This window comes from Eutrigla gurnardus, assembly GCF_963514095.1.
Source record: "Eutrigla gurnardus genome assembly, chromosome: 19".
Lineage (NCBI taxonomy): Eukaryota > Metazoa > Chordata > Actinopteri > Perciformes > Triglidae > Eutrigla > Eutrigla gurnardus.
The window spans coordinates 14,952,671-14,976,993 of NC_139930.1; the positions used below are offsets into that span (position 1 = coordinate 14,952,671).

Here is a 24,323-nt window from a genome sequence, read left to right on the forward strand (position 1 = left end):
TTTCATACATGTCTGCACATCTGCTTGCTCGGCTTCAAGATGTGCTTAGCTTGTCGGTCTTGACAGATTTAGAGGCTATAAACTAGCGGCCGTATTTCATCTTGTGTCCAAATAGAGACTTGATGACAGCCACATACATATTACCCAGCATTCATCACTGAATATAGGTGTATGACTCCTTTTTATGAGCAGTAGCTACTTGTGTTAGCCGACGCAACAGTCAGTCACAATACACACAAGGTTAATTCTCATCATTCTTTTTCATTGAAAAGTAGATAACTAGTAATAATAAGTCATAATAATAATACATATATAGCACTTTTCAAGCTCATGATGAGCACAAAGAGCTTCCAGATTAAAAGATTTACGGAATAAAAAAATATTTTTTTGTTTGCCGCCACTGATTATAGAATTGGCCCATGCATGCATTTAAATAGGCTTTTTTATTTCCTATTTAATTTAAACTGAGTAAATCAGCAAAAACATTGATGCAACTATCCATAAATGAATCTGATTTTCAAAGTCAGTGATTTCTCACAGCTGTGAGGTCATCCTGGCCCGCTGCTGTCTGTCTCTCAGGCATCCCGTCTCACTCCCAGCTCCTGCTCTTTGTCTGCGACACGAAGCCCCCAAGTATTTTCTGCGCGTCAACAAACCGTCCTGTATTTACTCAGACGTCTGACAACACCGACATGTGTTCGCTGCCTCCACCTGAACCAGGGGTTTGACCGAGCGTAGAATCGGAGCGCATAGATCGGCCTCCGACTGCCAGCCAAGGGATTCTGATGAGAAGGCTCATCGGTGGGATTTCATCTCCACAGTGGCAAATCTAGCCTAATATTTTCTTGCATTTTGATTGATTCTTGTGTCATGCATGTGTCCAGTTATGCACCTTTCTAACAAAAACACAATATATTACTTTATGAATGTGCACAAAAAGTTCATTTTCCACTAAAACATTAGACATTTCATCATCATATTATTATTTTATGTTACTATTGAGGCTTCCTTAAAAACGTGTGGGAATACAAGGGCAGCATTGTGAGATTATACAAGAGGTTGTGTTTACTTGACATATGGGGAGCTCACATGGTGAGCGCTGATCGTCCCGTAGCCGCCGCACGAAGTTCTGTGCTCGCCATGTCTGCGGTGCGCCGGCGCGCCGGGCGAAGCGCTGTTATTGCGGGGTTTTCTCATGCTAATGCCCCCAGTTTGTCAGGCATTAACTACCAGGGCATGATAATCTATCCACGGGATCTCTGCTGGCACCCGAGACTGCCCGCAGGCCTCCTACAGGGGGGACAACAGGAGACCTCATCAGGCTGAGACTGGGAATTAGAAAATAAAAGGTAACGCTACTGTGGAATGGAATTAGAAACAGGGCATCGAGATAGCATTAATTGGTCTATTAGTGAAAATAATAATATATATATAAAAAAAAGATATGGTTTTTAGTTCTTGTGAAACAGTAGGCTAATGGTCAGCAGGCTTCCACACCTGGTTTATCGACATGCATGATGTGAATGGAGATTTACGTGTCGCGGGCGGGGTGACGTTTAATCAGATTACTACTGTGTGCGCGCGCGTGCGTTTTTGCGCGTGCGTGTATGTGTGAGAAAGAGCGAGGGGAGAATCCGTGAGGACTTAGCAGGCAGACAGCATGTGTGCAGAGAAGTCTGGCTTCTAAAGTCCAACTCCCAAATCATCTGCATCAAAACGACTGAAATCCATTTGGCTTTAAACTCACTTTCGGCTCCAGGTGCGTTGACGCGCGCGCGCGTCGTTCCGCGCGAACTTTCGCAGAGCGTCGCGGAGGAGGCGATGCCGAGAAAGGAGGTGTCGAGAGGGCAGTGTGACCGGCAGCGAGAGGGTAATGTGACCCCGCGTAAACTCCAATGACCACCTCTCTCTCTCTCTCCCCTCTCTCTCCCTCCCTCTCTCTCCCCTCAAACGCACGTGAAACAGCAGCAGCAGCAGCAGCAGCGCGTCCGCGTCCAGGACCCGAGCCAGCATGACTCTGTCCGGCGGTTTGTCGGATACTTGTCAGCTCGTTTCACGCGACCGCATGGAGCCGGGGCTGTGGAAGTAGGAGAGGCTGCTTCGTCCACGCTTTCCGCGGGGGGAGAGAGATAGCGGCTGCGGCACGTTGCGAGAGCGGAACACAAGCTACCGTCCACACTTTTTTTTGGAGAGAGAGAGAGCTACGATGCGGGGCACTTTGGGCGCATTCATTCAGTCCTGCGTGCTACTGCTGGTCCGGGCAGACCAGTGGAGGTTGAAGGACTCCGACGACTGCGAGCTCAACAAGAAAGTAAGTCCTGATGAAGTGGGGTATTAATAAGTGATGGGACTTCTTTTATTCTGCAGTGTAAAGTGTCATTTCTTCCCCTCTTGCTCTTGGGACCAGTTTACTTGTCTAATTAGTGAAGCTGGTCCCCACTTTGTATTGGAGTGTCTGCAGGTCTGACTGCTTCTCTTATTAATCTATAATGTATATCATATTTGTTTCAATTAGTGCATTAAAAAAAGTGGAAAAAACAGTTTAAGATGCTCATCATAAGTTTCCTTAGCCCAAAGAGTTGTCTTCAAATAGTTTGTATTCTGACCAACAGTCCAAAACTTACTATTCATCAACTAATAATTATATAATAATAATAATATTAATAATAATAATAATATGGAAAGATGGCAGAGTATGGATGACATGTGTTTGCTTCCCAAATAGCAAGATTAATGTGTTCTGTTAATCAATTAATCAATACATCAGTTAATCATTCCAGCACAGTTTTGTGTATTGGCTTTTTAGTAACATGCAAGTCTAGTTGTGTGTATTTGGAAAAAGTGGCATCCGCTCAAGACTAACTGTGCTTTTGTGTTGCATTACAAACAATGGCAGAGATGACTTAACCTCCTCTTTTATTGATCGCCGCTCAATCTCAGCTCACGTTTCCTTCAGCTCACCCAGAGTGTTTCTGGTCAGATCCAGCAGAGACAGGAAGGTGAAACGCGCCGGACTCAACAGTCTGACAATCACTGACATGTGTATTGATTGTTTGGCACTTGGGTCCTAAGTGGTCTGTTAATAAGTCATTATCATTCTGTTAGGAGACTGTTACTATTAAACAGCCTCAGACAGACAAAGTGGTGGCTTTGTTGGCTGGTGCCAGACAGGCCCAGCGTTGGTTCATGTAAAGTAAATGAAGCAACTTAAGTGAAGAGGACCGTCTCTGTTTTTGCTTTTTTGTGAATTCAACACTCGTTCTCTGTTTGTTTCCTGATTTTTTTTCGATATGCCAATTGTTTGGTTCTCATTTCTGTCTGAATCTGCAAAAAACTGGTTCCAGCTTTTCAAATGTGAGGACTTTTTGTTTGACTCTTTTTTCATGTCACTGTAAATTACATTTTTTGACATCCATGAAGCCATTAATCAGCAAATAATCCACTTCTCTGTTGCTTCTTATCCTCCCCCCAGCAAACTGACCTAAACTCCTTCCTGTGGACGATCAAACGGGACCCTCCCTCGTATTTCTATGGTACAATCCACGTTCCCTACACGCGCGTTTGGGACTTCATCCCCGAAAACTCCAAGCAGGCCTTCCAGGAGAGCAACATCGTCTACTTTGAACTGGACCTGACGGACCCTTACACCATCTCGGCCCTCACCAGCTGCCAGCTGCTCCCTCAGGGCGAGAACCTGCAGGATGTCCTGCCCAGAGACATCTACCGGAGACTGAAGAGACACCTCGAGTACGTCAAACTCATGATGCCCTCGTGGATGACCCCGGATCAGCGAGGGAAGGGACTCTACGCGGACTACCTCTTCAACGCCATCGCCGGGAACTGGGAGAGGAAGCGGCCCGTCTGGGTGATGCTGATGGTGAACTCCTTAACCGAGGCAGATATTAAGACACGAGGGGTTCCCGTGCTGGACTTGTACCTGGCCCAGGAGGCGGAGAGGATGAGGAAGCGGACGGGGGCTGTCGAGAAGGTGGAGGAGCAGTGCCATCCGCTCAACGGGCTGAACTTCTCCCAGGTGAGTTTCAATGCTGTTTTTTTTGGAATTGTTGTGTGACGTTCAAATCAGTGTTTTGACCGAAAAACTAGGAATGAAGGATTCAGTCTAATATTTGAGAACCTGAGGCTGCTTTTTCCTCATGTTTCTCACACACCAGCATTGTCCGGACATGCGTCATTGCAATATAACAGTCCACAAACTGTTTCGCAGCATTCATTCAAGGCATAATCCATTCATTAGCTGTGGAAACGGGTGAAGCTCAGAGCTGGATTGGAATCATATCGTTCAATTCGGTTCAAAGATTCTTTGTCGCTGACAATATAGTTCCCAGAGCTGAGGTGCTGCGTTGTCCAAAGGCACTTCAGTATGTGAGGTCCATCCCTTTTTGATTTATGACTTTTCTGAAAGAAAAATCTACTTTTGAACACGGACTTTTCATGTTGGTGGGTGGGGAACATATTCCAGCTCTCGAACGAACAGTTCTCATCATGCAATTTGTTCGGCGGACATGAAAACCACCAAATGACCAGTGCTCACTTAAAGTGCGTTATACCTACGAGACGAGCCAGTTTTTCACAAAAGAAGTGTATTCTTCCAAAAAAAAAGTGGGCCCAAGCAACTCCCTTACAGAATGCAGCAAGATGTTTTTTTGCACTCAGAAAAACAGCCATGAAAGAATACTTGCCTTGTTCTCCTCGCAGTCCCCAAAAAACAAAAAATATACATAGTTTGATTCCAATTTAGCTCTTAGCTCTCTTCATTTATAGGCCGAGTTGTTTGTGCCCTTTAATTTCTTGGCAAGGGAACGAATACTTAAAGTTTTACAACAATTTTCCTGGGCTTTCCCCCCCCCTCCTGCTTCTGGTCAAAGCTCAGTAGCCATATTTATGTTGTCTAGTCCAGGTTGCTTGAGAGCTCCTAAGCTGATTTCCATTTCCTGTTTTGAATGAATTATGCCGTTTTCATATAACCTCAGGTTTTAATGAAAATTCACACACTAGCCTGAAAAGGATCTCACTGTGTGAAAGTCGACTTTTACGTGTATCTACAGCTTTGCATTACCTTTTGGGTGTCCTGGGTTGCTAGGCGACGCAGCTGGTGGGTCTCACCCCTAACACTTTTTTTGGGGGGTTTGTTTCATAATAAACTCAATGTCAAATCGACTCTGCTGAAGAGGCTTCACGTTTCCTCAAATTCACCCGCACTAAGATGCGTAATACAAATGACAAAGACCAGATGTATGGATTCAGATTAATTTGTATTTTTACAACGGGGGGGCCTTTGGTTTTGTGTTTTCCCTTTAGCTTAGCCGAGTGGAGGAAGGTGCGATGTTAATAATCAGCTGTGTAAACACCCCGCTGCACTCTTTGTTATTAAAAAATGGATCCTAATGACTCAAGTCTGAAATTGCCAGAAAAAAGGGACCTTGTTCCCCCAAACCAGCACACTTAAGTCCCCTTGTCTGCCTGCCTGTCTGCCCCCCCTCTCCTCTCTCCGTATTACAAACATCTCTCAAAGGCAGCAGTCACTATGAAATCATGTTGCGTATTATTGAGGAATTCCTGCTAATGCTAGTCAGGAGCTAAGGGGATTACACTTGACCATTTACCCTAACACCCTGAAGCTTAAATTGTTGTTATTTTAAAGCAGGCCTTGTTGGCCCTTCAGACTCTAAGTCTCAAACCACCCAGCGGCACTTTAAATCTCCCGACTGACAGATGAAGAACGGCGCAACGTTTAAGTCTTGTGTTTATCCAGACTTAAACATACGAGTATAACAATGGCAAGGAGTCATTTTATCCCCTGAGATGATTCCATTTAGCTTGTGTTATTATTAAGTCGTTATTTATCAGATCGGAATTTTTCGTTCGTCACCAGAAATACAGCATTTGGTTGACTTATTTTGTGGTCGTGCAAACAATCACTGTTCTTTCTCAGCAGCAACGGCAGGTGATTTTGTTATACAAAGTGTCTGACTGACATCTGAGACCAGCGTTCCCATCGCGTTCCCCTTCCGCTGGTTCCGTTTGAAGCTGGATTTATGCTAATGGCACTCCCAACATGGGTACTTATGACATAGGTTGTGATTTGTAGCCCCGCGTCAGATTTCACCCACTGATATATTCCCCACAGTAACTGTTTGACTTCAATTTGTGGGCCCCAATTACATCCTGGTAACTTATATTTAGACCACGTCTGGTTTCTAAATGGGAGACGACTGTTTATACAAACTCATTCAAATGTTTGGAGACATATTTTATTGTGTGTAGCATTTCATTAACTGTGATACAGAGCAGATCTTGATAAGCTGACGGTTCCCAGTGGACCCGTCCGTTCCCGAAAAAAGGGGGAAAGTCAATGTTCTTTCCGCTATCAACGACCTCCAGGAGCATCAGAAACTCATAGGAGAAAACGTAAGCAGCCAATCACAGTTCTTGAAGTCCACCATGTGGTATGTCTGGAGCCCCAGTGTGTACCTACAGAGCCTATGCACTATGAATCATTTTCATAACGCCCTGGAAGGCATTGACAAACTATGTTTAATGTTAAAATATTGGGACTTTGTGGGTGGCTGAAATTGGGTTTGTCAACGGGGCTATAAAGAGAAACGAGACCTCCCATCATCGCAGCTTTCATTAAATTAGAGTCCACAAAGCCTCCAGAGGGCTCGACAATGCACGCTAGTGTCCCAGAAACAACCCCGACGCCGCGCCGGCACAGCACACGGCTTGGCACTCCATAATTTCCACACTCTGTTTCAATCTAATCAACAGCAGCTTGAAGGCCGCCTTAACTCCGGGGCTCGCAGCAGGCCCGCTTGATATTTCAGTAAACATTTCTCATTTAAAGCCTTTCAGCTCAACTCAAGTGTGAGGCGTCCAGATTGAGCGCGATGAGTGAGATACACTCTCGGTGAAACAATACTGACGCCTCGGACGCCATCCTTGACCGAAAACACTGTTTAATGAGGCTACAACTCGCGAAACGTATTTACGGCCTCTAATAGTCTCTGTAATGTTTTCACTGGCCATTTACATCTGGCACCAAACAGACTGCAGAGGGAAAGGAGGCAAGTGGAAACTCAAATATGTCATGAATTGTAGGAATGAAGATTTATCTCCTGGTCCTTTATTAAAGGCACAGGTGATTGGTCATCGGGCTTTGTGTCTGATTTCCACAGTGGAGAATCATGATGGATTTTCTGTTCATATTACCTCGATATTGTCACATTAATAGTTGGTGAATCACGCCATCATCCTGGCTATTGGTCAGCAGATTTGAGCCTTTGAAGTTGCTTCAACTCCAATCCTTGATTTATTTCATTTTCCCCCCAACGTTGAGACATTTTCCTTCCTGATTAATTGCTGCAAAGCAAACACATGATGTGATGATCAATCAATCACCAGCTGTGCTGAATCAGATCGATCCTCAGCATCACTAAGCTTATTAATGTGGTTACGGTTGGCAAGATTTTTCTGCTGGATTCATATGTGGCCTTTTTAGTGGACGATGTAACCCATATTAACGAACTGATTCCTGTTATAAGTGCTCAAAATCTATTAGATGTATAGGCTATGAGATAGCATAATGCATTTTTAAAAAGGGTGCTGCTTCTCTTCTTTTTTCTTTAGCTCATCTTACAAGTGATGTGTTCCTTTCTGCCTGCCACTATATATTAAGCCCATTGAGCTCATTATTTCCAAACCACAATGAATTATACTTTCTATACTCGGATCCCTAATCTGGCTAAGCATGACTGCTCTTATTCTCGCGCGGTGCCCCTCGCCTTTTGAAGAGCAGACTCGGCCTTGCCCATTACACTAAGTGAGCTTGTTGAGGACAACAATGGCCGCATGAAGGCCGGCTTTCTCTGTCACTGTTTGTTGGAAACCCGCGGGACATTCCACACCTCAGTGGAGCAGACCTGCTAATGAAAGTGTTGTTTCTTTCCTCCCATCACTGGGAGTAATGGTGCATGGAGGGGTGATGAATGCAGGTCTCAGTGTACGTCTATGAGAACGGGGTGAAGGAATGTTTGAAGCCCATTTCGGGTTCATTCATGACGAGGAGGGGACGGGAACAGGGGAGAGAGCTGAGATGCAGACCGAGATCAGCAGAGGAGCCATTAGGGAAGGAAGGCGTGACTCCGTCTCCATTAACGCCATCGTGACGTTACCTCTGTTTGACAACTTTCTAACTTCGGTTCTGATGTTTTTCTTTTCACGTCAACTGGCGGGCGATGGGGCTCTGGATCCGCTGGTCTGATCTCACCAAAACCCACTTCCATAACTAATTTGGACCCAATTATCATGTCTTCCAACCTGTCTGTAATTTAGACATTTCCAATTTCATAAAAGAATCCCTAAAACCCCTAAATATGGCCGCCTTTTCCCTGCTTCAGTTCACATCTCCTGACATAAGACCCTTTTTTCAACAGATCATCTTGACCCCTCGGTCAAGAAATATTCAGAAGTCTGTTCTCAATTACAAAACAAAAACGCAGCCTCTCTCTTGGTTAGTGGATTTTTTCAACTTTATAACATCGAAGAAGTCAAAGTACAGTTTGTTCTCGAATCAGCAGATTTGCGGGAAAACGTCTCGTACCATTAATCAGATCCCAGAAGTCGCATGTGAACTCTTTACCCAACCTCATTGGACAGGACAGATGCTGTCACAAAGCGTGAGCATCCAGAAACTCCCACTGTCCCGGTCCTAACGACTGCTAAGTGTGTCGGTTAGACGGGCGCGCTCCACTTCCTGGAGGCTACAATGGCCGTCCTTATTTTCCAGTCCGGCATGGGCAGCGCTTTGGGGCAAGATTTCCAGAGTTTGCCCACAGAGGAAAATCTGTCTGTCACGAGATTAGACGGCAAAATGAGAATGATGATGATGAAAATGATGATGAGTAGGAGTGGGAAGCTTTGGGAGTCCCACAATTTCCCTGATTTTCCGATTCCTGGAGCAATTTCAGTTGAATGATGCTAAGCTAAGCTAAACCTTTAGCTTCATATTTACCATACAGATAAGAGTGTGTGTGTTTGTGTGTGTAATTGAGGGAGAGATTGAACACATGTTGGCATGATATTACACAGCAAAACCCCGGCACCGAGTCTCATTTGTCCCGCTGGAAAAGAGGCAAGATTCAGCGATCGCCAGAGCAAAATGGCCTGCAGGGATGAAATGTATACACGCGCTCACATGGGCCAAAAAAATGACAAAAACAGCAGTAAATCTAAACCGGGGCTTGAATATATTAAGCTCATTAAGGTATGTCTTGGCTTAAAGAATATTCATTTGTTATGTAGACAAATGATGAATCATTTGGACATTTTTAAATAGCCGATGAAACGTTTCTTCCAAGTACCTGTCATCGTTTGAGATATTAATCGGAAACACATGCAGTGTAATTTTCTTAAAACCCGGGGAGAAAAAAAAAGTCGATATTTGTGCAGTTGGTTAAAGTGAAATATGTTGTCCCGGAAGGTAAATACACCTGCTTGGATGCTCATTTTTCTTTTGCAGGAAAGCTGCAGATTTATTCTCTTTATACTGTAGGAAGCAATTTGTTTCACAAGTTGTTTATTTTCGCTTTGTCCTCAAATAGTTTCCAATTTGTAATTTTACTTCACTCCACTTTGATCAAAGGGAGTAAACTTTCCAGGTTCAGTTGCAGTGCAGCGCGTGTTTGTCCAGTGTGTGTTTGTTCATATGATTGCTCGTATCCGTTTGATATCCTGTGTGTGTGCTGATTTTCTGCCCGTCCTGTGCGTTTCTACGTGCTCATACAGCTCTGTGGTTTCATTTCCAACATGTCCTCGCAGCTTCCTCCGTGTTCCTGGTCTCATGTGGCACGAGGTGCTTGATTTCTTCTCCGCTGTTGACCAAACAGTCCCATATTAGATTTCTGACGCATCTCAGACATTATCTGCCCATCTGTCTGGACACACGACACCAGGGATGAGATGCTGAGCTCACTTTTCACCTTTTTTTTTTAAAAGCTTTACAGACAGAAGGAAAGTGAACATGAAGAGAAGTGACTCAACAAAATAAAGCCCCAGAGGTCATTTATTGATTATAAGATGATTTTAATCTCCTTTTTAGAAGAGGGTAAGTTCCACTCTCACATAATCGTGAGCAAATCCCCCCCTCTTTGCTGCTGTCATCTCAAGGTAGAATCATTTCACAAATTTTCATTTTCCATTCCTGTGCAAAAATCCGCCCGTTTGCAACGTTTTGTTTTTCAACTCTTATTTGATTGAAAGCGGATCGGATGCAGCTGGATGGTGGCAGCCGTGTGCCAAGAAAAAGAGCTTAGATCCTTGAAAGTATATACAGTAACACACTCCGGTGGAGGAGAAGCCCGACTTCTGGAGAGCGCTGCAGGCCTTTCCCCCTCCGGTTGTGTAACGCAGGCTTCTGCAGCTCAAATGGGGATTTAATAGCTTGTCTCTCTGACTTAACACTGGGTCATGAAAACATATGCAGGTTCGGGGGGGGGGGGGGGGGGAGAGATCATTGCTCTTGCAGCCCATGCTAATGATGCTTCAAAGATAATCGAGTGCCTGTTGCTTAATGCTTGTTACCGTGATTTATCTGCACTTTGGCGGAGGCACATCGACGTCCAACTTGTACGTGGTTCTTTACCATTAATTAATGACTATATCTGCTTGCAACTCTGATTGCAATTACAGATGAACAACACACAACATAGAGCATAACAAGCATTTGTGTTGGCAGGCAGTTTTTCATTCTCAGAGGGGCAGGCAGCCGGCAGAGAATCCCCTCCACCTCAATTTAAGTAAGAAAAGCTCAGCAGCTACAAATGTACTTAACACTCACTAACAGCGGCCTTCACACATTTAAAGCTAATGTAAGTTATACGTAAGAGCAATTAGAGTCATTACGAGGCTCATTTCAATTTGTTTGCTCCCCATCATTCCTCTCATTGTCGTGCAAGTTAAAATTTTTGCAGTCCTGAATGCGGGCCGGGACCCCAGGGTCATTGTTGGTCCTGAGCTCTGACCAATCAATCGGCAGGGAATTAGCATGTGACTAATGAAAATTAAGAAGTTCCATGCATGCTCTTTTTTTGGGGGGGGAAGTAATAATATTAATGCATGTGCATAATTTTAGCTACAGTATCAAAATACAGTACTTGTGAAGAACAACAGGTGTCTTCTGTTGCAGCGACATACTGCAAATATCAGAGCTTTTGAGGTTTTAACATGACTTTTTCCCATAAATGATCCAAAAGCAGCTTTTCAGAGTCACTTTATCAACTTTTTTTAATTCAACTTTCATAGCGTTAGCATTAATTTAGCTTTTAGTCGTTGATTTCAAACACGCAGGAATGGTTTTGAACGCCTATTCACCTTGAACTGATGTTGTTCTGTTGAAATACTCCGTCATCTGTTTAATCATCACGCAGTAAGCATTGGAACACAGTGTGAGAACGTGTTAACCCACACCTTTGACTTGACACTTCTACTTTCCTGTAGCCGTGGCTTTGGCTGTAATGTTTATATAGTGTGAGTTACACGGCATTAAAACCATTTTTGAGGTGTTGCCTACGTGTGAAAGCGAGTCGATGTCTACATGCTGTAGTGTCTTCTTTGCAAGACATGTAGATACACATCAGTAGTAAAACGCTTCATGCTCATGTTCATAGTCTGAGTTTTAAATTCCTAAAATCTGTTAATATTGTCAAACGGATGGAAAAATAGAAAATGGAAACCTGCATCTGCACTGTTGTGAAAATGTTTTGTGAATCAGGACCATGAGCATGACTGCATCTACTTCAATTCAAATGTGAATAAATGAAAAGATAAACATGCCTTTTTAATATAGGGTGGTTGGTTTTCCAATGCCACTGGTGTACTCCTGCGTTCTCTGTACTGGCCTCCGGGTTTGTGGCTGGTCTGTATTAAATCAGTGCCTGTAGAAATGAGCCAAACCTGGCTGGACTCGAGCCGAGCAATATGAGGTCAAAGCTGTCCGCAAGCTCCGACACAGAGGATTAATCGTTTCTGCTTCCTTGCAGAGTGTCACCTGGAATCTGTGGAAAAGGTTTTTTTTTTTTTTTGCGCAGCAGCCATGTTGTGATTTTGGATTAAATTGATTTGTTTTTTTGTGTGTGTGACTGCAAATGGGGAAAGGGAACACCGCTCAGCCGGTATCACACTTAACAGAAGTGCTGGAGCTGTTGACTAGCAAAGAAGCAAAAGAAAGGCTTCTCTTTGACTGCAGAAAAGAGTGAGGATTCATTATTTTACCATTTAATAGAAATACCCAAGAATGATTTTCTAACTAAAGCTAAATCTAAATAAATACAGGTGATAATAAAACCCATTTCAGCCTATAAATAGCTGAACTCCAGTCCGAGGGAGCGCACGGTCTCTGAGCTAACCTGACCATAAATCCACTTGTGTCTTTCTGGCGCCGGTCCACATTTTTTGGTGGCTTGAGTGGAATTTCACAGGTGAGCACCACACATGAGGGGTTTTTGTGAGACTCTGCTGTTCCCCCACAGATGTTTTGAGCAGACCCAGACAAGCAAATATGTTGAGGACGTCACACGCCTTCACACGTACCGGGGAGGGAAATGAAGGAGTCTCTTTCACCGCGGTGAATCAGCCGACACTGCAAAAGTCGCTCTCTAACATTCATGCTTTTGCTCATCTGTAAAGTTGTTGCACAGATTCACGCCATTGACCAATAGCAAGCCATCTTAAGGTCAGCTGATCACAGTGATTTATGTAAATTCCTGTCTTGAATATGCAGAGAGAGATGAGCCAGAAAGGAGTAGAAACACATTTCCATTGTCCGGGATGTCATCAGCTGGCTGAAGCATTGGGGAGCACATGATAGACGTTGTTAAACTATGCTTGTCTTTCCTCTGAGGCCTCGCGAGGCGTTGTGAGAGTAGAAATAGTTTTTAAAATGTTCCTGCTTGATGTCCATCATCGTTCCAGATGCTCCACGTACCAATATCTTGCAACCCTCCAGCATGTAAAAAACCCCGGTGTTTGCCAGCTCGGACAGCGTGCAGTTGGAGCTTCTAGATAAGATCTGTTCAGCGGAGCACATTTTCCTTTTGATTGATAGTTGTTGCTTCTTGGCTGACTGACAGATATTGATCTGAACACAACTAGAAATGTGATGGTCCGCTGCTCAGACTCTTTTCTGCGCCTTTAAAAGAGAGAAGGGGAGATGTGTGGGCTTGTGTTTTCACCTGTGATGATTCCTATGAAGCAAGTAGCAGATTTTGACACTTCTTTTCCCCTTTCTATCTCCCTCCCCTGTATTTACATGTACGATTTCCTCTATTCTATAAAATAATGTTTGAACGCAATTTTAAAAAGAGGTCAAAAGCACACACAGCGTCCACACATGTCAGACCTACATATACATAAACCCATGGCGGGGTCCTCCCACCACCCAGGTGGTCAAAGGTTTCCAGAGTCGTTTCTACCCCAAAACCTGCGACTGAGATCATAAAAACCCGCGAGAGCTTAACAGCCACGCCACTGTGCCCCCTGCAGCCCATTTCACCGCTCTGTTTCTCTTAGATTTGGTACAGACGTTCATGGTCCCCATGGGATGAACACACTGGATCAATTATGTTGCAATTTAGTTCCAATAAATGAATACAAAATGATGCCGAAATAACTACTTTATGATGACGATTTGTGAAAAGTGCAAAATCATGGTTTGTTCGGTCTGTCTGCAAGATGAGAAGCAAACAACGTTTAAAATGCTTATTTTGTAAATGGAGTGGCTCGATGAAAGGGAGGTCAAGATCCCTTTGTGTTGGATGTGATGCTGATCCTCTGACTTTAGCTCAAAGGACAGCCTTAACACTTCATCTTGTTATGTATCAGGTAGATCACTGATCATACTTTACATTAAGTCACTCAGTTTTGTGCATGACATGCAACAATTTTGACACAAATGTAGTCATTTTGGGGTCAAAAGGTCAAACGGAGTGTTGCTGAGCATGCCACTACAGAGAGAGGACAGATGTGACACCTGGTTTGACTCTGGTTTTACAAATACTTTGCAGATAAATGCGAAAAAAAATGTCATGGAATGTACAAACAACTCTGTGACCCCGTTTGCATTTTAACGGCCGTCTGTCTTCCGACAGCGTTGAAATCAGTGGAAATCTTTTTGACTTATACGGTTGTTATTTTGGTCGTGACCTCACGTGACAGGAGCGTGTTTATTTGCGTATACCATCCCGAGTGGATGCATTTTTCCGGAAAACTGAACTCAAACACATTTAGGATGCTTGGATGCGTTTCATATTTAGTTGGCTGTTTATACATCTGTGGTTGTGAGACGTCTGTACAACAACAACAACAACAACGTCTCTCTCTTTCTTCTCTCTCTCTCTCTTTCTCTCCACCTATGCCTCTTCACCGCCTTCTCTTTTTTTTTCTTCCCTTTAGGCATTTTTCTCTCCTTCCTCCCACTGTCTGGTTCTCAGTAATTGTTTTTGACTTCAAGTTTTCTCTCTCAATCCCTTTGTCTCCTTTATTGATCAGCATTTCACCACAATAAACAGATACATTTATGGTTTGGACGGCGAGCCCCATTTTCCATTACACACGCTCACTCTGCATGCGTGAGGCTCAGGATTTGCGCTGGTGTTAAAAGTCGAGCGTATTATGCTTTCAGTCAGAGTGTTTGTTTAGAACAAGGGAATTGATGCAAGCTGACGGTAAGTGTTTACATGCATATTAATGTGAACATGCGCGGCTGAGCGCTGGTGTGTGTGTGCGTGGCTCATTCAGTTTTGCGTTGCCAGCGGTGCTTTGGTTCTGAGTCTGGGCCAGTGGTTCAAGGGAATTTTCGGATACTCGTAAATACCGCTGTGTGGGTTTTTGATGCCCGCTGTCTCTCTCTATCTGACTTCTGCACAGTCAGATGTTGGGAGATTTATTTCTGGCGCTGGTGTCTGCTGTTTTTTTGTTGTCCAGCTGCTGGGAAACATGTTGTCGACGTTTAAGCCATCGTCCCATGAAGTCAGGGGATCTGTGTCCGTTTGAAACAGGGCTTCAGATAAATTGTAATCCTGATGTTTGAACACCTTATTGAAAGAATGTTGTGACTCTTCAATTGCAATGAAACACTTTGAGAAATCTGAAACACAGGACATCGATGCAAATGAGTAGATGTTTAAATGCATATTAAACACCTGTGGAAAACCAGACATTTCTCCAAAGTGTCAGGTCGGTGATTGGCCAGCTATGTTTATACAGATTTTCAGGGAAGGAATGCATCATTACCTTGGAGTTGCACACCAACCTGAGAAAATAAAATGCATGAGTAAAGGCAGCAATGTTGCAAAACATGCAGGGGTTTTAATTTGATCTTAAAGATACAGTCCTTTGCTGTGTACAGAATGTGCGAAGCAAATATTAAATGCAATTTAAGCCGAATAAAATAACAATATCTGGGTTGGTAAAACAACAATATTTTGAAAACAGTATTAGGGGCCACTAAAATATGGAAATATATATTTTAACACTGTTGTAATAAAATAACATGACTTTTTAAATCTAACATAATAGCATAATAGAATGAAAATACCATGCGATTAAGATCCTGTTACCAGTGTGAGTCAGCCTAACGGTGCTGGTTGCTAATCGAGCTCCATGTGTTTTAAGCAATGTTGTTTATGTGACCGCCGTAATGGAGCGGTCAGTGTAGGAAGTCCATTAGTGACCTTTCGAGTCTCGAAGAGGTCAAACTGTCTGACCTCGGCAGAAGCCACGTGAATGTGTGTGTACTGAAATATGAAGCGTGCCAGTAGTATTCCCTCAAGTGATGGATTCTTGGAGATTAAGTCTGAGGGGTTGAAATCGAGGGGATGAAGGTTATAAGATGATTCCTGATCTCTAAAGACACATGCAGTGAACACAACTAATGGAGTGACGCTGATTATAGTTTTATTAAGTCCTCTGTCCCTGTTTGTGTGATAATCCAACACACACACACACAGAGATGTTGTGTGTGTCCATCCTAAGTGCTCGCAGCTGTATTGGTTTGAATCCCGGCATGGAACCGTGTTTTTCTTGACTCGTGCCGTCCTGAAGATTAACAGCGTTCCTTCAGTCGACAGACGAGTGGTGGAGATTGATGGCTGTTTTCTCTGTGGCTTGCTGTGTTTTTCAAGACGCTCGTGTTGTTTCTGAGCGGACCGACGGGCCGAGCGGCTGCTCTGTGGGGTTTTCTACGTGCATGTGTGTGTGTCTTTGTGTGTGTGTGTGTGTGTGTGTGTGTGTGTAAGAGAGAGAGACAGGAAGCGTGACATACAGAAAGACAGAGGCAGGGAAAGTGCGTGTCTGTGGTTGCCAACTCTCACAAACTCTCTCTCTCTCCAGCTTGGTCACTGAGTGTGTGATGACAGGTGCCACTAGTGTGTGTGTGTGTGTGTGTGTGTGTTGATTTTTTTCAGTTATAAATGGATGTTTCTATTGATTGAGAGTCGTGTCCAACACATTTATATTGATTATATTACATAGAAGACCAGTTAATCTATCAGTAACTTATCTTCGATGATTTTTCCAGGCTATAAAAGGCCTGAAAACAATTTGGCATGAAGCAAATTTGCTCATTGAAGAAGCCAGGGCCGCCAAGTATTTGTCATTTTTGCTCAACACCGTTATCAGAACTGTCGGCGATTCGTCCACCGTCAGTCGATTGGTTGGCTAATCGCTGACACTGAGTGACCCTTTATTTCTTTCGATTTCCCTTTAATTTCCATTAAATGTTTCACGATGACAGACGTGTATCCAACACATGTAGCGTTGGCATATGTGTGTGTGTGTGTGTCGAAGGGCGAAGGGTGTGTTCGGGGTGTAGTAAAGCAGGATAGAGTGAAGGGTTTGAGAAGTTGACATTTCAATCACCTCAATCCACACACACACACATATGCACACGCACACACACATATGCACACACACATATGCACACACACACACACACACACACACACACACACACACACACACACACACACACACACACATATGGACACACACGCACACACACACACGCACACACACATATGGACACACACACACACACACACACACACAGACCTCCAGCCATTTGGTTTGACACTGATTCTCTGTGACAGCCTAAATATTTGGCTGCGTCTGGGCACCAAGGTAAATGCACCCCACAATGTTTTTACAGAGTGGGAGGGAGGGAGAGGGAGAGGGAGAGGGAGAGAGAGAGAGGGAGAGAGAGAGAGAGAGAGAGAGAGAGAGGGAGAGAGAGAGAGAGAGAGAGAGGACGGGAGGGAGAGATGGAGAGAGAAGGGGGAGAGCGAGGGCGAAAGAAGGGGGGAGAGAGGTTTTGGACACAGATAAAGAGAGAAACAGGGAACACACAGAAAGAAGAAGAAGAACTGTAACTGCAACATTTACATGTGGTTTGTGTGCTGACCATCAGGGTGACCTACGTGGATCAAATGTTTTATTGTAAGAGCACCCCCACATAATTAAGTATTTATTAATGTATTTATCAACATTTAGGTTTTTGCACTTGTTGCACTTAAATGTCTCTTTAGATACATTAGTTCTTATCATGGTAAATAATTGAAAGGGAAATGTGTTGCTGAAGTGGAACATGTCAATTTGGTGATTTGTGGATTAAGACAGTTTCCCACCCGGTTAGACCTTTTACTTTTGGAAAGTCATAAAGAAAATGTCAGATGTGCAGTGGTTGAAGTGAGAGATGAGAAAAGTTATTGCAGGTGGAGTCTCTTTTGGTTTCAGACTATTGATCAGACGAAACAGGACGCTGTTTTATAGATTAAAAGATGGAGTTATAAGAGGAATAATTGACTGAGTAATCACTGAACCATTGCAGAGCTTTGCCCGTGTGAGAATAAACCTGGTTCAATGACATCCCATCCAGTGAAAACATGCTTCTCCTTGCACATTATTGAGGAGAAAGAAACTGCTTGTGTGAGACTGACCTCAGCTGTCTGACTCTGTGAGAGAGCTGCTCACGTCAACATTCATTGATTGAACCGTTGGAGATCAAAAGGAATAGGATATATCAATTATACCCGAGGGTGAGTTTTCCTTTCAAAAAAAAGAGGGGGAAAAAAACAATTTTCGGTCATCGTTATTGTCAAAGATGTAGGCCTGGGGATTTTTCTCCGTGCGGCTTGGCAATGAAATCATCTTTCTTTTTTGTCTTTTGCTCCATCCTCTCTTTCTCTCCTGAGTCGGGAGTCTCGGCCCCATATTCCCTTTCTTTTGTCTCCTATTTGAAAATGAATAAAGCTAAGTTCAAAGCTCTGCAGAGGCTGCGGTAATCCTCAATGATGAAGCAGTTAAACGTGCTTACACACATGCTCACGTATATATGAACCGACGGAATACGCAGAGGGAAGCCCTAATCTCGTACAGGTGTATATACACGCGTACATGCGCGTGAAGACGCACGCGCGTACATGCGGCGAGGAGGTCATGAGTGACCCGAGGAATGCAGGGGTCAAACCTTTAAAGACCTGGCTGATAGAGGGGATGTGTAGGATCAAAGGAGAGAGAAAGGGAGGGAGAGATGAATGGAGGGAGGCATATGAGGAGAGGGAGGGAATGTACAGGATCAAAGAGGAGAGGGAAAGGGAGGGATGAAATGATGGGAGGATGAATGGAGGAGCGAGAGCGAAGGTGTAGTCAAAGGGGGGAGAAAAGTAGCAGAAAATGTGCTCAGTGGGGGAGATGGAAGGAGTGACGGGGAGAAAAATGGGGGGATGTTGGGGACGAGGAAGGATGGAGGGCATAAAAACTAGACAGATAACTCAAACCGACAGGTGTGTGTGTGTGTGTGTGTGTGTGTGTGTGTGTGTGTGTGTGTGTGTGTGTGTGTGTGTGTGTGTGTGTGTGTGTGTGTGTGTGTGTGTGTGTGTGTGTGTGTGTTTCAATGGTGGGTTTTCAGCCAGAAAGTGAAAGCTCACTTGTGCAGTGGTGAAAGATTTATGCATGTGCAGATTTTAGTGTGTGTGTGTGTGTGTGTGTGTGTGTGTGTGTCATCTCAGTGAATACCTGTTGAATGAAGCTCTGCCCATTTGTTGCAGCTGCAGTACCCATTACATATTATTGACATTGTCCTTTCTTATAAATGTGGATATATTTGAAAATACATCTTTTTTTTTTTTCCCTCCCCACATTTTTAGCCCCCAGTCCTCAATGAGCAACATTTTCCACCGCCGTGTATATGTTTTACAATAATAATAATAAAAGGTTTCAATAAGAACAAAAACATCTTTCTACTTTCGTGTAATACTCCACCAGACGTGTCTTTTAAATTCCACGTTGTCTGAAAGAGTTTTGATCTCACTTCTTTCAGAGGACGGCTGCTTAGATTCACAGGACTTTAATGACTTTCCAATTCTGACCCAATGGCATGGCAAAAAACCCTTCAAAATATAGAAAAATATCAATATTGGCAACGGCATCGCAGTATAATCAGCTCCTCCACTATCCATATATTGTTGCTTATTTAGATGTGGTTACAGCTGTTCTGAAATCTGCCCCATAACCCCGATTTAAGACAAAGTAAAGGTCAAGTTACTTCCTGCAGTTAAAAGAAAAACCAAGCAGGTGTTGCTGTGTAAATGCAGGACTACCTGAGGACTCCTGAACCCTGGCAGTGCTGCTGTGCTCCTGATGGCTCTTGTTTTAAGACCGACTAGCGTTTCACTGATAACATCGCTCATATGTAACTCAGGATCACTATCTCCGTCCATCTCTGCCTGCCTCCGTGCTCCCCTCCTGAGATTTCACCGATAGTATCGATACCGAGCGTTCCCTTTCTCTCATTCTCATCCTCCTTTTCTGTCTCTCCTTCCCTCCAGCTGATTTCTGAGTGAAATCATCGACCGCTCTCCCCCCTCTCTCTCTCTGCCTCCCCTCTGTGTGTGTGCAATATGGATGACAGCGAGAGAGAGGGAGGGTTGTATTACTCCGATAACATCAGAGAGCGAGGAGGAAACCCAGGACGTCTTCAGTAAGTGCTGTATGTGTGCGTGGACTCCTGTTTTCTGCAGCCAGAACAGCATCAATTAGCCGGAGGGCTTTACCATACAAGGAGTTTATCTCCGTGTTTACAAGCTGCTCACGTCGCGACGGATTCATACAGCGACAGGACCTCACATGCCGTTTACATACACTGTACATTTATACACAGAGCCAATGTGTTGCTGACACAGTCGGATTAAATACGTAGAGTTGTCTTTGCTTGTTATGTCTGCGGCGGAGCGAGACGGCCGCGTGGAGGTCGAAACGGAGGAGTCGGATGTTGGAGGTCGTTTTGAGGTTTTAAAGTTTCGTTCTGCTCATCGATGACGCCCTCTTGGCCTCGCATGAATGAGAACAGGTGGAAATGGAGTATGTGGAGACCTCAATGGAGTAGAAGAATTTATTAATTATAGTCTTGGAAATCTGAATTTGGTAGAAATCCCTTTTTTTTTGCATGTTCAAATAAGGATTTCCAAATAAACCGTTCCTCGTGGTGCTGCATCACGAGCTTAATGTATCTTCCCCCAACGCTCACTACGTTTTCCCGCAAATCTCAAACTTAAGCTAGCGCGCCGCGCAGCCCGGGCCGCCGAACACTCCAAATCTCCACATGTGGGAATCCGACTGTGATGATGTTTGCTCTGGATGCACACACCCACCCCACTCCATCTCAACAAGGGGAGACATTTCCATGACAAAGGACAATTATTGACTTTCATTGGCTCCGCTTGCTTTGATATCAGCGAGGGGTGTGTCTGTGTGTGTGCATGCTGGAGGGGTGATGGGGAGAGGAGGGGGTCAGCAGCAGTGAAGGAGAAGAAGAAACAGGGGGACCTGATGAAAGGAGCCGAGTGAGAAAATGCACCCGCTGACCCGCAGTGCACTAACAGAAGAGGAGGATCACAGCGGAGAGAAAGAAATCATTCATTAAGGTTTCCTTTCTTTCACTCCGCTCCTGTTTTCTGTATCCTTTCTCGCCCTCTCGCTTGTGTTTTCTTCCTGCCTATCTCTTTCCATCCCTTAACCTCCCCCCCCATTTATTTTTTTTAACTCTCTTTCTTTTTATCTGGCTATGACTGATCCTCCACCCCTCTCTCTCTCTCTCTCCTCCCCCCCCTCCCTTCACAGCCATAATTTAAGGGGCTGAAAGGCACGGCGAGCGGAGAAAGAGGAGAAGAGAGGGCTGAGAAAAAAAAGGGGAGACCCTGCAGATGAGGGCCTTCCTTCACGGACGTGGCACAGATGTGAGGGTGTTTTTGTGAAACGAGTCGGGGAGGGGCGGCGATAGGCTAATTTGCGTGGCATAAAGACGGGGGGCCCTTTTCATATGCAGAGCGCTACTTTGATGCACGGCCGATGAAAGCTGGAGGGGAGCGCAGGGGAGAGGAGAAGAGAGGGTGACGGAGGGGTTCTTTGTCCCCTGACAAGAAGGCATCTGCTCCGAGCTGCCCTCCTCTCCTCCTCTCTCCTCCTCTCCTCCGAGGCTCCCACAATGGGCCGGCCCACAGAGAAAAGTGTCATCGGGGCACCTTAGAAAGCAGAACACGGAGAAGAAAAACAGCCGCTCGGGGTTGGCCCCGGTTCGAGTACGGGTATGCACATCAACCCCAATTCATGTGACAAAGATCTGAGAGCACGCACACACACACACACACACATACGTACGCGCACACATACTGTAGATGCATTGACATCGTTCCACAGCTGACAAAACACATCTTCACTTTGACTGATTGCTCCCATTGAGGGACAAATAAGCCAAAGAAAGTTTCCTCTTTTATGGGGCTTGAGATCCGCGGCTCGTCTGGGTGAAGGTGTGCGTGTGTTGGGTGGAGGGATCAGTGGTTGGTTTCTCTGTGTGTGTGTGTGTGTGTGGGTTAATGTGTATTTGTGCGCATGTATGCATATGTGTGTCCTCGCGGCACTGATCACAGGCGGCAGTCTCACCAGGGTCCTCTCACCGAACACTGGACGATTTCACGCTCGCACAATAGCTGCGTCTCTGCAGAGAGGGAGCAGAGGGCTGTGACAGGGAGGGGAAAAAACATGCAGCTGACTCCTTTGCTCTAGTTCAGCACGTCTAAAAGTTTTGCACAGTTCACTGCCTGGTTGGGTTTTCGATCAGATCTGGGGTTCTGTCACTGAAAAAGACGAATTGAGATGACCTTTCCATGTGGTTCCCAATTTTGGCTTTGAGTGAAATGTCACAAATATTGGATGGACACTCATGTTCCCCTCCTAATAACGTAAAGGTGATCTTTTAATCAGCAGGACTATGAAACCAGAGAGTGTTTGGGGTTTCCCCATCCGAGTAAAACTAAATTGATCAATGACCGACTACCTTTGTCTCATTCTAGGTGATCTTTGCCCTGAACCAGACGTTATTACAGCAGGAGTCTTTAAGGGCAGGAAGCCTGCAGGTCCCGTACACCACCGAAGACCTCATCAGGCACTACAACTGTGGAGATCTCAACTCCATCATCTTCAATCACGACACCTCACAGGTCAGCCTCGCCTTCTCGTATATTATCTTCTGTAGCCGGGGACTTAAATCACTTCCAATCTTGTTAATAAACTACGAGTCATTTTGACCCCCTTTGACCTTTGAGAGTGTCCCTGTGACACGACCCTTGACCTTTTACCTTCACCCCTAACCCTTTAAGCGACCTTTCATCCCCCCACACCTCCTCCTACAACCCTCCCTTCTACAAGCCTCTCGCCAATTTAGTCCTTCTGTTCTTCCTCCCATCATCCCTTTGCCACGTCTTCCTCTATTATTTGCTCCTCTTCCTCCCAACAAATCCCCCGTTCGCCTCAGTCAGTTCAAATGCACCTTTTTTAAAGAATTTACTTTGTGAAAAGTGAATGAAAGCGCTTGGAAGGAAAGGAATCTCCTCACCGTCTTGTCACCCGTGTGCTCCCGTTCCGTCTAGGTCCCTAACTTCAACAATGTGACGCTGCCACCCAGCGAGCAGGTGACCGCCCAGGAAATAGACAGCTACTTTCGCCAGGAACTCATCTACAAGAGGAATGAGAGGATGGGGAAGAGGGTCAAGGCACTGCTAGAGGAGCACCCTGACAAGAGCTTCTTTTTCGCCTTTGGAGCAGGTTGGTGTTAACTATACTATCAAGGAATGACACGGGATGATATTAAAGCATCAGCCAGTGGATGCCAGTATTTCAGGCTAAAAGGTCGGACAAACAGATGACATTTAGGTCTTTATTAGTCTCTGTTCATCAAAGCGCCCGATGAGATTACTTTTATCTCGACAACAAAATGACTTAAATTCCTCCTTTTGTCCGGAGAGCACTCCTGCAAAAGGAGAGCTTAACAAACTGAGCAGCTTAACAAACCCGTGTAGAGAAAGTGAAAACAAAGACGAGTTAAGAGAGCCGGGACAAAAAAGCCAGCTGATTAGAGAGGGGGAACTTGCTGAGTAGCGTTCTCGTTCTAATCTGAGGCTCCTTTCAGATATAGAAATGTAGTAAAAATATACATATATCTGCTTCCACAAGTCCCTTTTTTCTTTTTTGGATGCGATGTTGTCTTTGAGGATTTCACATCGTTTCCCAGGACACTTCACTTACTTACCATTCTGTTGATAAGCAGCCCTGCAGCTGATCAGCAGCTAAGCCGACTTAACTAAACCAGACCAGACAAAACCATGGATCCACAGCTTTATCAGCCGTCCGTCCGTCTATAGCAGAACTGCGTTGGTGTTTCTCTAACGCAGACGCTCACTAAAACACTGTTTATCAGTTCAGGACCGTCCATACACAGATATCTGGTCTGTTGAGACCTTTCACAGCTTCCCAGTTTCCAAATCCATTCTTTGAATTCTTCTATAACTATGTAGCGACCTCATAAGAGACTGATAAGACAGAGAGGATAAAGAGGCTAGATAACAGCAAAGAGGATCCACAAAGTTCAAGCATATGAACCATAACACGATATTTGCATCTTGTCAGGTAACAAATGTAAGTTGTGCACTGAAGAACAGAAGAAATACAATTACCACAAGCCTAATCATGTAAACATATCTACCGGCTAAATTACTATTTCATTTAATAATTAGTTTTGGTTGTTTTGGCCAGATTTCTCCAAACTTTATATTCTTTCTAGGACATCTGCATTCAGTAGGATAGGACTGCAACTATAACCTTAATTTAATTATATTCTCAATTAATCCATTCATTATTTTGACTATAAAATGTAAGAAAACTGTGGAAAAATCCCTGTAAGAACTCCCGACAAGCCAATG

At 44.5% G+C, this 24,323-nt stretch overlaps 1 protein-coding gene across 1 annotated transcript in view; it reads left to right on the forward strand.

Moving 5' to 3' along the window:
* The first annotated feature begins 1,684 nt into the window (after positions 1-1,684).
* Positions 1,685-24,323, forward strand: part of trabd2a (TraB domain containing 2A) — a 48,298-nt gene continuing 25,659 nt past the window's right edge. The window contains exons 1-4 of the mRNA XM_084034576.1: positions 1,685-2,311; positions 3,473-4,033; positions 22,419-22,565; positions 22,995-23,169. Of these exons, the coding sequence (XP_083890702.1) occupies positions 2,207-2,311; positions 3,473-4,033; positions 22,419-22,565; positions 22,995-23,169 (988 nt within the window). The 5' untranslated portion in view covers positions 1,685-2,206. The remainder of the gene's footprint in view (positions 2,312-3,472; positions 4,034-22,418; positions 22,566-22,994; positions 23,170-24,323) is intronic.